The sequence below is a fragment of the Pseudonaja textilis genome, chromosome 17, assembly GCF_049901715.1.
Source record: "Pseudonaja textilis isolate UNSWEBS1 chromosome 17, rPseTex1.2, whole genome shotgun sequence".
NCBI lineage: Eukaryota > Metazoa > Chordata > Lepidosauria > Squamata > Elapidae > Pseudonaja > Pseudonaja textilis.
The window spans coordinates 1,580,116-1,594,872 of NC_142006.1; the positions used below are offsets into that span (position 1 = coordinate 1,580,116).

The window sequence follows — 14,757 nt, forward strand, 5'->3', positions numbered from 1 at the left end:
GTCTGCCTTGATCATTCCTGGATATGTTTACTGTTTACTTCTTGAAACTCGAATCAATAAACGATACCCCAGTGGAGAAACTGGCAACTCAGACAGACAATCCAACAGCAATCCACCGCCCAATCAAGGAGTCCCCCCCACCAGTACTGTCAGGGAAGCCACTAGCATCCAAGCAGAGAGCAAACAAACCCCGTCCCCTTCTAACACTGATGATGTTAACTAGTCAGGTTATGAAATGTCTGCAAGAGAACAGCCAAGCTCAGAGAGCACGGAGCAAACTTTTGGGTGGGCAATGGGGGAAATCAGCTCTTTTGAAATAGCTGAGAGAGGCCTTCCTTCCTCTGAAGTCCCTTCTCCCGTGTTCTTTCCTTTCCTTCACCCTCACGGACTCTCCTCCTTGCAAAGCACAAGCAAGTTCCCCTCCTCCCAGCTTGGCTTTGCCATTTTGTCCCTGTAAAGGTAAAAAGTAAAGGTTCCCTTCATACATCCGTGCTAGTCGTTTCCAGCCCTAGGGGCCGGTGCTCATCTCCGTTGCAAAGCCAAAGAAGAGCCAGCGCTGTCCGAAGACGTCTCCGTGGTCATGTATCCGGCATGACTAAACGCCTTCAAAGGCGCACGGAACGTTGTTCCCTTCCCACCAAAGGGGTCCCGATTTTGCTACTTGCAATTTTTTTACGTGCTTTCAAACCGCTAGATTGGGAGAAGCTGCCGGGACAAGGAACGGGAGCTCCCTCCGTGACGCGGCGCTGGGGGTTTGAACCGCCGAACTGCCGACCTTTCGGATCGACAAGCTCATCGTCCTAGTCACTGAGCCCTCACGTCCCCTTTTGTCCCCTTGTAGGTTCCTGCAAGAACCGGCTCTGAGGCTGCAGGAGGATGGAGATCCCTGGTGCTCCCGCATCCCACTGTTTTTTCTGCTGTGTCTCTCCGTTGAGTAGCAACTGAGCCCTGTTTCCAGCAGCCAAGCCAAGCCAAGGCAGCGGAGAGGATTAAGAGGCTGGAAATACCACGTTCTCAGCGAGCCCACTCACCCTTCCTTCCAGCTGGCTGGCTCCCAGGGTGGCTCACCTCTCCCAACCCTGCTGGCCAGGGGTTGTGGGAGGGAGAGAGGCAAAAACCTAGCAAAACATCCCTGGAAACAGGAAGCAACTTGCTTGCGGAGTGGACGGATTCGGGTGAGGGGAGCAGGTCTCGCCTTCCTCGGGAGGTATGAGAGCAGCAACGAAACGGGGCCCCTTTGGCAAAGCTCAGAGGCTGCTCTTTTCCAGGCTATCACCCAAAATATCTTGGCAAGGCAGGGTTATTTCTCTGGGGGGGAGGGCTAAACCAGCCCTCCCCCGCCCTGTGTAAATGCACCATTCGTGTCCTTGCTTTGCTTTCCAATTGTAGGAATACTCCCACTGTTTCCCATGTCCTCCCTCTTTCAGAAAGAAATAGAACAGGTTCCTAGGGCTGGAAGGGACCTTGTAGGTCATCTAGTCCAACCCCCACCCAAGCGGGAGACCCTACGCCATATCTGACAGATGGCAGTCCCGTCTCTTCTTGAAAGCCTCCACGGATGAAGCTCCCACAACTTCTGAAAGGCAACTTCTGTTCCATGAGTGGATTGTTCTCCCTGTCAGAAAGTTTCTCCTTATTTCTAGGTTGAATCTCCCCTTGATCCGTTTCCATCCATTATTCCTTGTTTGGCCCTCAGGTGCTTTGGAAAACAGCTTGACCCCTTCCTCCTCCTCTCTGGGGCAGCCCCTCAAATATTGGAAGATGCTCTCCTGTCTCCCCTGGTCCTTCTCTTCCCTAGACTAGCCATGACCAGTTCCTACAACCGTTCGTTGTATGTTTTATTCTCCAGTTCAATCATCATCCTGGTTACTCTTCTCTGCCCTCTTTCTAGAGTCTCAACCTCTTCTTTATAGTGTGGTGACCAAAAGTGGATGCAGGACTCTAGGTGTGGCCTTACATAATACTTACTACCCCGTTTTCTCAAGCAGGAAGCGAATGGCTGTCCAATCTCTTCTTGAAAACCTTCAGTGATGAAGCATCACCACTTCTGGAGGAAGAGTCCTTCCTCTGGTTCAATTGGAAGTTTCTCCTTAATGTCGGTTGGATCTCTTTAAACAAAGTGCCACCCATTACTTCTTACCCTGCCTTTAGAGCAGTGCCCCCACCCCCCAGCCTTTTGGGCACCAGGGACCGGTTCCGTGGAGACTTTATCCACGGAGCAGAAGGGTTGTGGTTTCGTGTGCTGTCTGCATCCTGTGATTTGGGGCTTTGCTTGTTTGCGCAGCCCAGTTTCTGGCATATCCCAGACAGGTACTGGTGCATGGACCTGGATTTGGGGACCCCTGCCTTAGAGAATAAATCAACGCCCCCCCTTCTCTGTGACAGCCCCTCAAATCCTGGAAGATGGTAATTATTTCACCTCTAAGCCTTCTAAGCTAGATACACCTCCCTCCCTCACCTGTTCATCCTATGAGTTAGCTTCCAGAATCCTGATTGTCTTAGCTGCTCTTCTCTGCACTCTTCCTAGGATCTCAGTTCTTGTGTGTGGTGTGTGTGTGTGTGTGTGTGTGTGTCGTGGTGACCAGAACTGGTTGCAGTAGTCCAAGCGTTCACAAGTGGTATTCTCACTTTCCGTGATCTTGAATCTCGTCCCTCTTGTTGACGTCTACTGAATGCAGTTGAAGTCTGTGTTGCAACGGACACCTGGCTCCAACTTAGCAATAGCCCTTAGACTTATATACCGCTTTATAGTGCTTTTACAGCCCACTCTAAGTGGTTTACAGAGTCAGCCTCTTGACCCTCAACAATCTGGGTCCTCATTTTATCCCCCTGGGAAGGACAGAAGGCTGAGTCAACCTTGAGCCTCTCAGGATTGAATTTCTGGCTGTGGGCAGCCCGAAATGCTTCATTCTAACCACCGCACACCAAGGAAGGAAGGAAGGAAGGAAGGAAGGAAGGAAGGAAGGAAGGAAAAGGAAAGGAAAGGAAAGGAAAGGAAAGGAAAGGAAAGGAAAGGAAAGGAAAGGAAAGGAAAGGAAAGGAAAGAGGGAAAGGAAGGAAGGAAGGAAGGAAGGAAGGAAGGAAGGAAAGGAAGGAAGGGAAAGGAAAGGAAAGGAAAGGAAGGGAAGGAAAGGAAGGAAAGGAAAGAAGGAGGGAGGGAGAAAGGAAGGGGAAGGGGAAGAAGGAAGGAAGGAAGGGGAGGAAGGAAGGAAGGAAGGAAGGAGGAAGGAAGGAAGGAAGGAAGGAGGGAGGGAGGGAGGAGGAAGGAAGGAAGGAAGGAAGGAAGGAAGGAAGGAAGGAAAGGAAGGAAAGGAAAGGGAGGGAGGGAGGGAGGAGGAAGGAAGGAAGGAAGGAAGGAAGGAAGGAAGGAAGGAAGGAAGGAAGGAGGGAAGGGAGGGAGGAAGGAGGAGGGAGGAAGGAAGGAAGGAAGGAAGGAAGGAAGGAAGGAAGGAAGGAACCTTATTTCTTTTCCTGCTGAATCAGCATCTTATTGGATAGGGCCTGTCAAGATTCTGCTAAACCTTGAATCTCTCTTGCAAAATGTTGACATTTCCTGTCAGCTTGGTGGGAATATATATATATATTTTCTCCCCTGTCCTTTATAAACACAGTCCTGATTTTAGTAAAGCAGTCAGAATTCATTTGCAGGAACATCCCCTTCTAAAAATCTTTTGTATATAAAAGGAAATACCACCCGTGCATCATCACAAAATCTCCAGAACCGTAAAGCTTACAAACGTGAAATTTGGCACATATCTTCCTCTTGGCATCTAGGTGCTCGCTAAAAAAGGATTTTTCAAAATGACCATCAGAGCATTTGTATTTCTTCTATTATTATTGATATTAACACGCTCTGATGCTAAGGAGTTCTACTCCCCTCTCCCCACCTGAAAAGAAATCTATTCCAAATGCAAAATACAAGCAGAGGAGAAGAATTTCAGTTTCACAGCACCAAGCAGCTTTGGTACAGAATAGTTGAGCTAAGCCAGCCCCAGGCTCCTTGCTGTCTTCTCCTTGGTCGCACAGCAAATACTGTTTCAGTTTCCAAACAGCCCTCAACTCTCTCACACACGGACAGGACCTTATCCAGATGAATACCGATGGATGCTGGTAGGCAGAGGCAGAATTCCCCCTCCCCTTTATTTTCCTCCCCCAAAACTAAGCCTGACCACATAGTTTTGTAGCGAAGCAGATATTGAGCTAGTACCTAATACAGGTAATCTGTTCAAACAGCCTTAAAGGAAACCAGAGTTCGCCCATGTTCTGCCTTATGCATTTTGTTCTTGTCATTAATCCAACCATTGTTGAATTTGCCCACCCCTTTTCCAGACATCCAGTGTGCCGCCCCCCTCAACACACTGGGGGCACTGGGTAGCTGAGCCTGCTCCCTCTTGGCGTGCAATAAATGCACCCTGGTGTGGAACTCACCTTGACTGTGGTGACGGTACATTTCACTCCAATAGAAATGTCCGTTCTCCAGAGGCGGTTGCTTGCAAACATTCTTGTGCAAACGGATTTACTGCGTACCCTGTAAACAGGGCATCACTTCACATGAAGCCTCGCGAAGAGATCCCTGGTCTGGATTTGGTTATTCAGCTGCAGAAATCTTTAACAGAGTCGGAAGGGACCTTGTAGATCATCTAGTCCAACCCCCCCATGCCCAGGCAGGAGACCCTGCACCATTTCTGACAGTGGGCAGTCCAGTCTCTTCTTGAAAGCTTCCAGGGATGAAGCTCCCACAACTTCTGAAGAGAAACTGTTCCATGGGTTGTTCTCCCTGTCAGAAAATTCCTCCTTATTTCCAGGTTGAATCTCTCCTTGATCAGTTTCCATCCATTGTTCCTTGTCTGGCCTTCAGGTGCCTTGGAGAATAGCTTGACCGCTTCCTCCTCTCTGGGGCAGCCCCTCAAGTATTGGAACTGGCTGCAATGAGTTGGCCATGGCGAGTTGTCTGTGGCAAATTGTCCATTCCCCTCATGGTACTTCACTACTACAGAGCTGCTCTCCCTAGTTAGACCGCCCAGCCAGGTACTTTTGCGTCAGGAGTCCATAACTCTGCCTCATGGACCAGGTACTAGCACCTAAAGCAGGAACTTGGGCTGCTAGTGCATCGAATTACCTCCGCCTTTGCCAACGTACCAAAGGTGGCGAAGAAAGCAAAGGGGATAATCCCAAGTCTCTTTTTGCTTTGTGTGTGTGTGTGTGTGTGTGTGTGTGTGTGTGTGTGTTTCGCAACAGTGGAGATGTTTCGCTTTCCTTTCTTTCTTGTTCGGAGCATGGATTTTTAACCTCCATGGTTGCTTCCCTGCACATATTGAGCGTTATCGTCCCGACAGCGGGGGTTCATTGCAATATTGTGCATTGAAGAGCACAATGGGGCAACAGTGGCAGAGATTTGTGAATGAAAACTAGAGCAGGGGTGTCAAACTCGAGGCCCAAAGGCTGGAGCTGGCCCGCATGATGCTTAAATCTGGCCCACGGAAGCCGGCTTGCAAATATCAAAGGAGCAGCCCGTGGGGCCTCTGCCGGCCAAAATGGGCCACAGCGGGACCGCATGCAGCCCCACCCACCGGCCCATTTTTACTCTCCCTTGTAGAGGTGGTATTCAGCAGATTCTGACCAGTTCTGGAGAACCGGTATCAGAAATTTTGAGTAGTTCGGAGAACCGGCCAATCCCACCTCTGACTGGAGATTTTGCGGTATCCTTCCCCTGCCACGCCCACCAAGCCATGCCCACAGAACAGGTAGTTAAAAAAAATTCGAACCCCACCCCTGCTCTCTGGCCTCCTGCAGCACTCTGCCCGCTGGAGAACAGGCCACACTGGGCCTTTGCGCAGCCCTGTGCTGCAGGAGGCCCACCATGGCCAAGCCCAGGGGCGGGCTTCAAAAATTTTAGCAAAGGGTTTTCTGTCTGGTTGCAGGGCCATGGTGGGCATGGCCTAGTTGGCCTCCTGCACCGTGGTGGGGGGTGTTTTTGCCTTCCCCAGACTCCGGAGGCTTTCCTTGAGCCTCTGGGAGGGCGAAAACAGCCTCCCCAGGCTCCCGAGGCTCTCTGGAAGCCGGAAACGCGCCTATTTCTGGCCTTCCCGAACTCCCAGGAGGCCTGTTTTTCACCCTTCCCAATCTCCACATGCGCCCTGCACTTACCTGCATCCAAAACGGGCCATGTGGGGACTCCTGGGAGAGGAGGGGCGGGCGGGACCAGACAGCAGTGGGATTTGAGGGTTCTCTGAACTGCACAGAAATTTAGTGAGGGGCTCCCCCGGACCCCTAGAAGCCTATCCCTGGCCACACACACACACATATCCCCGGCCCTCTGAGGTCAAACACCCCCCTGATGCGCCCTCGGTGAAACTGAGTTTGACAGCCTTAAGCTAGGGCCACTTTGTACAACGGAGAAGCTGTTGTAACCTGCTTGTAACCTCTTTGGGAAATTAATGGATCTTTGGGACGGTTGGCCTCCCTGTTTCTCCTATCTCAGTAAAAACATGATTGTGATGAGGTTGGGTGGAAGCAAAAGGAAGCCCTTAGGAACGGTGGGAGCCAGGCAGAGCCGCTGATAAGGAAGGAAACAACTAGAAGAAAAGGATGTTCTGAGGTTTGCTGAAGTTCTGCAAATGTTTGAAAGATACCATGGAAATCATGCTGGACCGGCTGGGGTCTTCCTGTCCCCGGCTTTCCAATAAACCTGTTCTTGGCTAAAACACCTTCAGAAGTGGGACTTTTAATCTCATTATAATGGGGAGAGCTTAGAATGGCTGCATTCGCTGAGCTTTCCTGCAAGACCACTGAGGCAGGGCCTTGGAGGGGATTTTTCAGTCTCGAAAACGACTTGCTGGGGGCAAAAATGTCATTTCACTGCCTCTCGGGTGGAAATGCCTTTTAGGTGAACTTGGAAGTTCCTTTGCTCGGGTTTTGGAAAGGCCAAGAAGAAAGCTTTGGGTGGCATCATTGCAGGCTCGGCTGGATTTTCCATGGAGACCCTTCAGAAGCCCCACCGATGAGCAAAAGGAGCATCAAGCCAGTTGGGTGAAATGGTGAAGGTGCTGGGCCTAAGATAGCAAGCGATTGTGAGTTCTAATCCCATCTTAGGCACAAAATCTGGCTGGGAGACTTTGGGCCAGTCCCTTTCTCTCAGCCCAACCCAGCTCCAAAGGCGGCTTGTGGAAGGAATAGGATGAAGGAGTATTGTGTGCGTTTGCCACCTTGAGTTATAGTGATAGCCCAAAGACTTATACGCCGCTTCACAGTGGTTTACAGCCCTCTCTTAAGCAGTTTAGAGAGTTATCCTCTTGCCCCCAACAATCTGGCCCTCATTTTATGGACCTTGGAAGGACAGGAGGCTGAGTTCAACCTGGAGCCGCTCAGGATCGAACTCCAAACTGTGGGCAGTCAGTCTGCAATATGCTGCATACAAAGTGAAATGTGGCACTAAAACCAGGGGTGGGATTCAAATTTTTTAACAACCGGTTCTGTGGGCGTGTCTTAGTTGGTGGGTGTGGCTTGGTGGTCATGTGACTGGTGGATGTGGCTTGGTGGTCATGTTGTTGGCTGGGCGTGGCCAACTCAATATCAGTCACATTGAGGCACGCATCTCCTTGCCTGGCCTCTCATGACTGTGGGGATGCTGCAACAGAGTCGTAAGTGTGAAAAAGGGTCATAAGACACTTTTTTCAGTGCCATTGTAACCTTGAATGGTCCCTCCACATAACCAAAGTACCAGAAAAGGAGGGGGGAAAAAACTCCAGAGAGATTCCTGAGACAGGAAGTCTAGTCCTGCCAAGAACGTAATTAGGGTTAACGGAGAGGCAGTTTCTGTAAGCAACACCAGAATGTTTCCTCCCTGCCTTCCTTACAGGATTAGCCCAGGAATTTCTTCCAACAACCGGTTCTCCGAACTGCTTAGAATGTTAACAACAGGTTCTAGCAAATAGGTGCGAACTGGTAAAATCCCACCCCTGACTAAAACGCTTAACATTAAGGTGGATGTAACAAGGTAAATTACCATTGGCTATTGAGCCTCACGGATATTTCTCCCTCTGGGCACGCTGAGAAAATATCCACTGAAGAAAACTCCACATTGGGGACAGGGAGGGCATCCAGCCATTAAAACACCCTTGCTAGTTCCATTCAGTTGCCTAGACTCCCACCCCAATGCAAGGGATTATGGGATCGTTAAACGAAGATGATGGCGGCTAATGGAGCCTCTGCCTCCCCTCCCCCAATTTCCCCAAAGCCAAAGTGTTGGAAGGAATCAACCACTCCAGCATTGGTTCTCTTTAAATAAAATTCTTTATAAAAATAGTACATTTGACGATACCAAAAAGCAATCAAAGCTTTAGCAATAAGGCACTTTTGCACATGTTTTTGGTATGCTTCAGACAGGGTGGGAAAACCATTCTTCAGCTGCCAGGACTACAACTCCCAGCAGCCACATAAGCTCTTTCTTGTCTGCACCCCCTGAAGATAGGCTGGTGGTAAGTGCTTTTCCTAAGGTTGAGAGCCTTGTTGTTCCTCCCTCCCCTCCAGACAGGACAGCCATGTTCCCAAACCCTGTAAATAAAGCTGAAACTGGCTTTACAAGATGGTGGAGAGAACAGATCGTCTGAATGCTGGAATTGTGTTGGGCGGATCTCGTAGCTTCATCCCCCCCTGCAAAGCAGCTTTGTTGCAGAACTGGACTGGGGTGGAGGGTGGGGGCACAGCACGAACAGCACCCAAGATCCTGGGATGGAGCGGAGAGAGATCCTGGACTTCAACTGTTCTCCTATCCATGGAAGGATGACTGATCACCAAGGAATTCTCCGGAGAGTTTTCAACCTCAGTGATTTTTAAGATGGATGGACTTCCAACTCCCACAATTCCCTAACCGGTAAGCTGGCTGGGGAATTCTGGGAGTTTGAAGGCTGCCCGTCTTGACGTTGTTATGGTTGAGATCTTGTGCTCTGGAGCCTCCGGATCAAGGAGCTGTGCCCAGTCCCGGGCCTTTTTGTGGGACTGTAGAATAACCCATGGGGGACCGGGGGGGGTGCAGATTGGATGAAACTAAGGGAAAGCAACTTGCTTTTGCATGGCGGGGACCTTAAAGATCACCTAAGCCCACCCAACTTGGTTCAGAAACAGATGAAAGTCTCCAACCTTGAGTAAAAAAAAAATATTCCAGAGTCTTTCTCTCGGGGGGGGCTGGAGAGCATCATTCAAACTTTGCAAGATGGCGGAGTCTTCCCTCAACTTGGACACTGAAGGGAGCGCAAGGATGATTGTCAACCAACAGGCAGTGACTCCTCTGTCTGGTTCGGATGACAATGGCTGCGGGGGGGTCAAGGCTTGTGGGGAACAACCACAGTTTAGCAGGGCAGCAGCTCAACACGCAGAGGATGCTGGACAAATGGCAAGTTCTCCATCACGATTCTGAGTGAACACGATGCCTGTCTGAAAGTACTTTCCATTCCCTTTAAGAGTTTTGGGGATTTCTGCCGCAGCGCAACTCAGCCGTTGGGACTCACAACTCCGCTGAGGGCACAGCCATTAGTGCCCTCCATTCTTACAAAAATCAAAACAAAAATGCATGCACAGGCTTTGTGCTGAGGTGATGGGCCAATCCAAACACCACGGGCAGGGTCAATTTAATCAAATTTCTTTACACGTTTGTAACTCTTTTGAATTCCTCTCCAGCAAAAAGGATTCGCTCCCTGTCAGCTCTTCTCTCCGCCATCACGAGATCTCAGAATTTTGAAGTTAGTACGTCTGCTTTGCACTTCGGCACCCAAAACCACGAGGCCACTTTTGGCGGCTCAAATCCTTGAAATATCTCTGCTTGCAACGGAGCTATAGTTATCTTCAAAGAAAATAACATTTTTGGGCGGTGGGGGGACACTTTGTTCCCAAATAAATAAGAAAAGTTCCTTATTCTTAGGCAACATTTAAAGTTGGAAGGACTTTATGATGTATGGACTTCAGTGCCCAGACTTCTCCAGCCAGCATTCCCTTATTAGCTGGCTGGGGAATTCTTGGAGCTGAGGTCCTCACATCTTAAAAGTTGGTGAGACTGAGAAGCGCTGCGCTGAGAGTCCTGGGTAGAAGATAGGATTTGCTCGGTTACCATAGTGGCAAACTCTGCAGTGGTCCTTCACACTCTCCCCAGCTTACCTGTGAGAGTTTACTCGCTCACCTTTGTCTCCCAACATTAATAGATGCAGCCTTATCAGGACAGCAAACTCCCAGCATCTCCCTCTTCTGGACAAGGATCATTACTGGTTCAGGAACGTTCTCCCTTCAACCCAAAACAGCGTCAAATAGTGGGGGCTGACCCTACCCCCCCATCTTCCTCAGGGAAAAGTGCCAAGTGGGGCAGGTTCTGGTCCTGTCCACCCGGTTTATCCCTGTGCCCAATGAAGGGAAGAGGCGCCAACTATCACCCTAGAGGACAAGGAGGAAGGCGTGGACTCAATCCCTGGAGTCACCAGGAGAGAGAAAAGGCACTTGGGGTGGTTTAAACTGCTGGTTGTGGACACTGAGAAGAAGCCCAGGACTCTTTGGTAATAGCAGTTTGTGGAGAAGAAGGCGGGGAGGGAAAAGCCGGAGGAGATTCCTCCACCTGAGAGGTTTGAGCACATCCACACTGGTTGAAATTTCCTCCTCCCTCCCTCAAGTTCTTCGGGAGCAACCTACACATTGTCCTCACAACATCAAGCAAGGGGATCTTGGCCAGTATTTGGGGCAATGGAAGGATCTGTCCCACAGCCATCGGGCCCCAGAGACCCTACTGCCCAAGGATGGAGGCCTCTCCGTTGGTTTCTTTGCTCTTCCCCGACAACCTGAAGAAGGTTTCCCTCATGGTAGTGTAGCACCGCTTGGCGAGATCATCAACATCCTCAGTTGTCAGGCCTTTCGTCGAGATGGGTGGGAATATTTCCACCTTGATTTTGCCTGGAGGGAGAAAAGAGAGGGGTAAATTCATACCTGGAAAACTCATCAAACATCCCTATGCCTGTTTTAATAGTTGCCATAAAAGGTTGGGGGAGAAAATCTGGAAGATCAGTTGAAAGCAAAAGTACATTCCAACTCTTATCTTTTAAGAGAGTGTAGCTAAACTACCAGAGTTTTTGCTCATGAATATATTTACTTGGAGAATGTGATTGATGACCCCCAGCCCATGAACGGGCTCAATTGGAGAATCTGATTTAGGAGACACCCAGGGGGGAGGGAGGAAACGGGGCCACCGATTTGGCTTCATACAGGGAGTGCCAGGATGTCGCCTCTAATAAATCCTTTGAAGTTTTTTGAAGTTTGGCTCGAGAGTCATGATTTAATGAGGGCGATTGCTGGAATCCTGACACACACATTTAAAGCAGCAGGCTCTGTTGATTGGTCAAGCCAACTCTCCCAAGTGTTCGGGAAGGGCCCCCCACAAGTCAATGCCTCCCACTCACCCAACACATGGCCCAACCCTCAAACTCATCTTCTTCTCCTTATAGGTCTCCCGATTTAATTTCCTGTTCACTGTTCTTTTGGGGTTCCCACAACGGAATGGGACAACTGGCCGGAGTCAACTTGCCATGGTCAACTCACCAGGGGTCAACTCACTCGTTGCAGGACAATTCAACAATTCGATTTAATTACTTAAAATAAAATTATTTTAATTGTTGTCATTCCCGTTTCATTCTGTCCCTCCTGGCACCCTTCCTTTAATGCAGGGGTGTCAAACTCAATTTCATTGAGGGCTGTGGTTGACCTAGGAGGGGGGGGGCAGGGGGGCGTGGCTGACTGGATGGCCATGGCCAGATTGGTGCCACTCCCCAAATTGCTGGCCTGTTTCCTCTTTGCATTGGGTAGACCAGGACAGTCCCGTGGGCTGGATCCGGCTCCTAGGCCTTGAGTTTGACACCCTTGCTTTAATGGCGCTATTCCACTGTTTCTTCTAGACTAGTGTAGCTCATGTCCAGTGACGAGTTGTACATGGCGAGTTGACCGTGGTGGTGACTTAAGTCCTAGAGCATCTCATAGTATGGATGAGCTGCTTGCCCGGAAGGTGCTACGGAGCCCCACTTTATTGCTTTGACTGAGGGAACTTTCCAGAAAGAAACAGACTTTGGGGACGGCAGAGAATTGGCCAAAGGTGGTGAAACCAGGACCGTGGAAAACAGGGGCGAAGGGATTTCGCTGCTAGTTGAGACAATTGACAAGCATTAGCAAGAGCCCTTAGACTTCATACACCACTTCACGGTGCTTTTACAGCCCTCTTCTAAGCCAGGGGTCTCCAACCTTGGCAACTTTTAAGACTTGTGGACTTCAATTCCCAGAATTCCTCAGCCAGCAGAGACCCCTGCTCTAAGCGGTTTATACAGTCAGCCTCTTGTCCCGCAACAATCTGGAACCTCATTTTACCCACCTCAGAAGGACGGGAGGCTGAGTCAACCTTGACCTGCTCAGGATCAAACTCCTGGCAATGGGCAGAGATTGCTTGCAATACTGCACTTTAACCGCTGCGCCATCATGGGAGGGAGGGAGGAAGGAAGGAAGGAAGGAAGGAAGGAAGGAGGGAGGGAGGGAGAGAGGGAAGGAGGAAGGAAGGGCAATAGCACTTAGACTTATATACCGCTTCACAGTGCTTTTACAGCCCTCTCTAAGTGGTTTACAGAGCCAGCCTCTTGCCCCGCAACAATCTGGATCCTCTTTTTACCCACCTCAGGAGGACAGGAGGCTGAGTCAACCCTGAGCTGCTCAGGATCGAACTCCTAGCAGTGGGCAGAGTTTGCTTGCAATACGGCCCTTTAACCACTGCACCACCATGGAAGGAAGGGAGGGAGGGAGGAAGGAAGGAAAGGAGGGAGAGAGGGAAGAAGAAAGGGAGGGAGGGAGGAAGGGCAATAGCACTTAGATATATATATATATCGCTTCATAGGAATTTTACAGCTCTCTCTAAGTGGTTTATAGAGTCAGCCTCGTTCCCCCAACAATCTGGATCCTCCTTTTACCCACCTCAGGAGGACAGGAGGTTGAGTCAACCTGGAGCCTGGTGAGATTCGAACTGCCAAATTGCAGGCAGCCGGCAGTCAGCAGAAGGAGCCCTGCAGTCCTGTGACCACTTGCACCACCGTGGCTCCTCTATCAAGTAAGCAGGAAGGAAGGGGCGCTCCTCTGAACCCACACATATCCACAGGCAGAGAATTGGGAGTGAAACCTAGCACGCTCACAAAGCCAAAAACCTGGATTCCTTTTAACCAGGCAAGAGAATTTGGATCTCCAAGGACAGTTAAGAGGAACAGAACAACACGGCAAGCTATGCGTTACCCTACCTGACGTGAACGTCTTCTTTTCTGGGTTGTAAAATGAAGTAAAGGAGGAATAGACCACTTGAATTATTGGAACCTTCAAAGAGCAAATAATAATTAAAAAAAAGAGTTAGCAAAAATCTGGAGACTCTCAATCACCCAGTTAGGTCAGAAATAGCAAATGCGCAGGTTTTCCCAAAGGTGCGCTTTTTGTCTTTCGAGAGGCAACAGGACTTTCTGGTTTTTCTTTGAAGACATTTCCCTTCTCATCCAAGAAGCTTCTTCACAAAACTGATTCACTTAACAATTAGCATGATTTACCACTGTAATTCCAGGCTCGGTTTATACCCACCCTAAACCAGGTTTCTCCAAATTTGGCGATTTTGAGACTTGCAAACGTCAACCCCCAAAATTCCTCAGCCAGGAATTCTGGGCGTTGAAGTCCACAAGTCTGAAAGTTGCCAAGCTTGGAAACCCCTGAACTAAACGCCGTTTATCCACCTCTTGCGCCTTCGGCTGTTTTTCTTTCCAACCACAATGCCCATTATATCATTTTTCCACCTCAAATACAACAGTTTTTGCCTCAGGCGCCCTGCTTCTGATCGACATTTAGGGTGGTCAGTTCCTTCCTCAGAATCAGAATAGAGCTGGAAGGGACCTTGGAGATCTTCTAGTCCAGCCCGCTGCTCAAGCAGGAGATCCTATACTATTTCAGACAAATGGTTATCCAATCTCTTCTTAAAAACCTCCAGTGATGAAACAGCTGAAGGCAAGCTGTTCCACTGGTTAATTGTCCTCACTGTTAGGAAGTTAACAGCACTGCTAAGGTAGTACAGTAGAAGCCATCTGAAGGCACAATAGGCTGTATCTTGACAGAATACACACCCCGAGGGGTGTTAGGGGTGTCTTAATCCACAGTATTTGTTTCCAGGGAGTAAGTAATCTGTGTACCAAGTTTGGTTGAAATTGCTGGAGGTGTTACAGAGTTATGCTGGAACATACACTCACACATCGAAGAAGATACAGAAGAAAGAAGAAAGAAGAAAGAAAGAAAGAAGAAAGAAGAAAGAAGAAGAAGAAGAAGAAGAAGAAGAAGAAGAAGAAGAAGAAGAAGAAGAGGAAGAGGAAGAGGAAGAGGAAAGAAGGAAGAAGAAGGAGAAGGAAGGAAGAAGAAGAAGAAGAAGAAGAAGAAGAAGAAGAAGAAGAAGAAGAAGAAGAAGAAGAAGAAGAGAGAGGAGGAGGAGGAGGAGGAGGAGAAGAAGAAGAAGAAGAAGAAGAAGAAGAAAGAAGAAGAAGGAGGAGGAGGAGGAGGAGGAGGAGGAGGAGGAGGAGGAGGAGGAGGAGGAGGAGGAGGAGGAGGAGAAGGAGGAAGAAGGAAGAAGGAAGAAGAAGAAGAAGAAGAAGAAGAAGAAGAAGAAGAAGAAGAAGAAGAAGAAGAAGAAGAAGAAGAAGAAGAAGAAGAAGAAGAAGAAGAAAGAGAGGA

General features: G+C 49.3%; 2 protein-coding genes across 5 annotated transcripts in view; one reads left to right on the forward strand and one right to left on the reverse strand.

Annotated features, from left to right (window-relative positions):
- EGFL7 (EGF like domain multiple 7) overlaps nt 1–2,035 on the forward strand; it is a 28,141-nt gene extending 26,106 nt beyond the window's left edge. For all 4 annotated transcript variants that reach the window (XM_026719158.2, XM_087914386.1, XM_087914385.1 and 1 more), the window contains one exon: nt 842–2,035. In XM_026719158.2, coding sequence (XP_026574943.1) covers nt 842–864 — 23 coding nt within the window. In that variant the 3' untranslated portion in view covers nt 865–2,035. The remainder of the gene's footprint in view (nt 1–841) is intronic.
- Nucleotides 2,036–8,273: 6,238 nt separating this feature from the next.
- Nucleotides 8,274–14,757, reverse strand: part of AGPAT2 (1-acylglycerol-3-phosphate O-acyltransferase 2) — a 41,915-nt gene continuing 35,431 nt past the window's right edge. Inside the window, exons 5-6 of the mRNA XM_026719142.2 lie at nt 13,299–13,371; nt 8,274–10,929 (exon numbers count right to left, since the gene is read on the reverse strand). Coding sequence (XP_026574927.2) covers nt 10,763–10,929; nt 13,299–13,371 — 240 coding nt within the window. The 3' untranslated portion in view covers nt 8,274–10,762. The remainder of the gene's footprint in view (nt 10,930–13,298; nt 13,372–14,757) is intronic.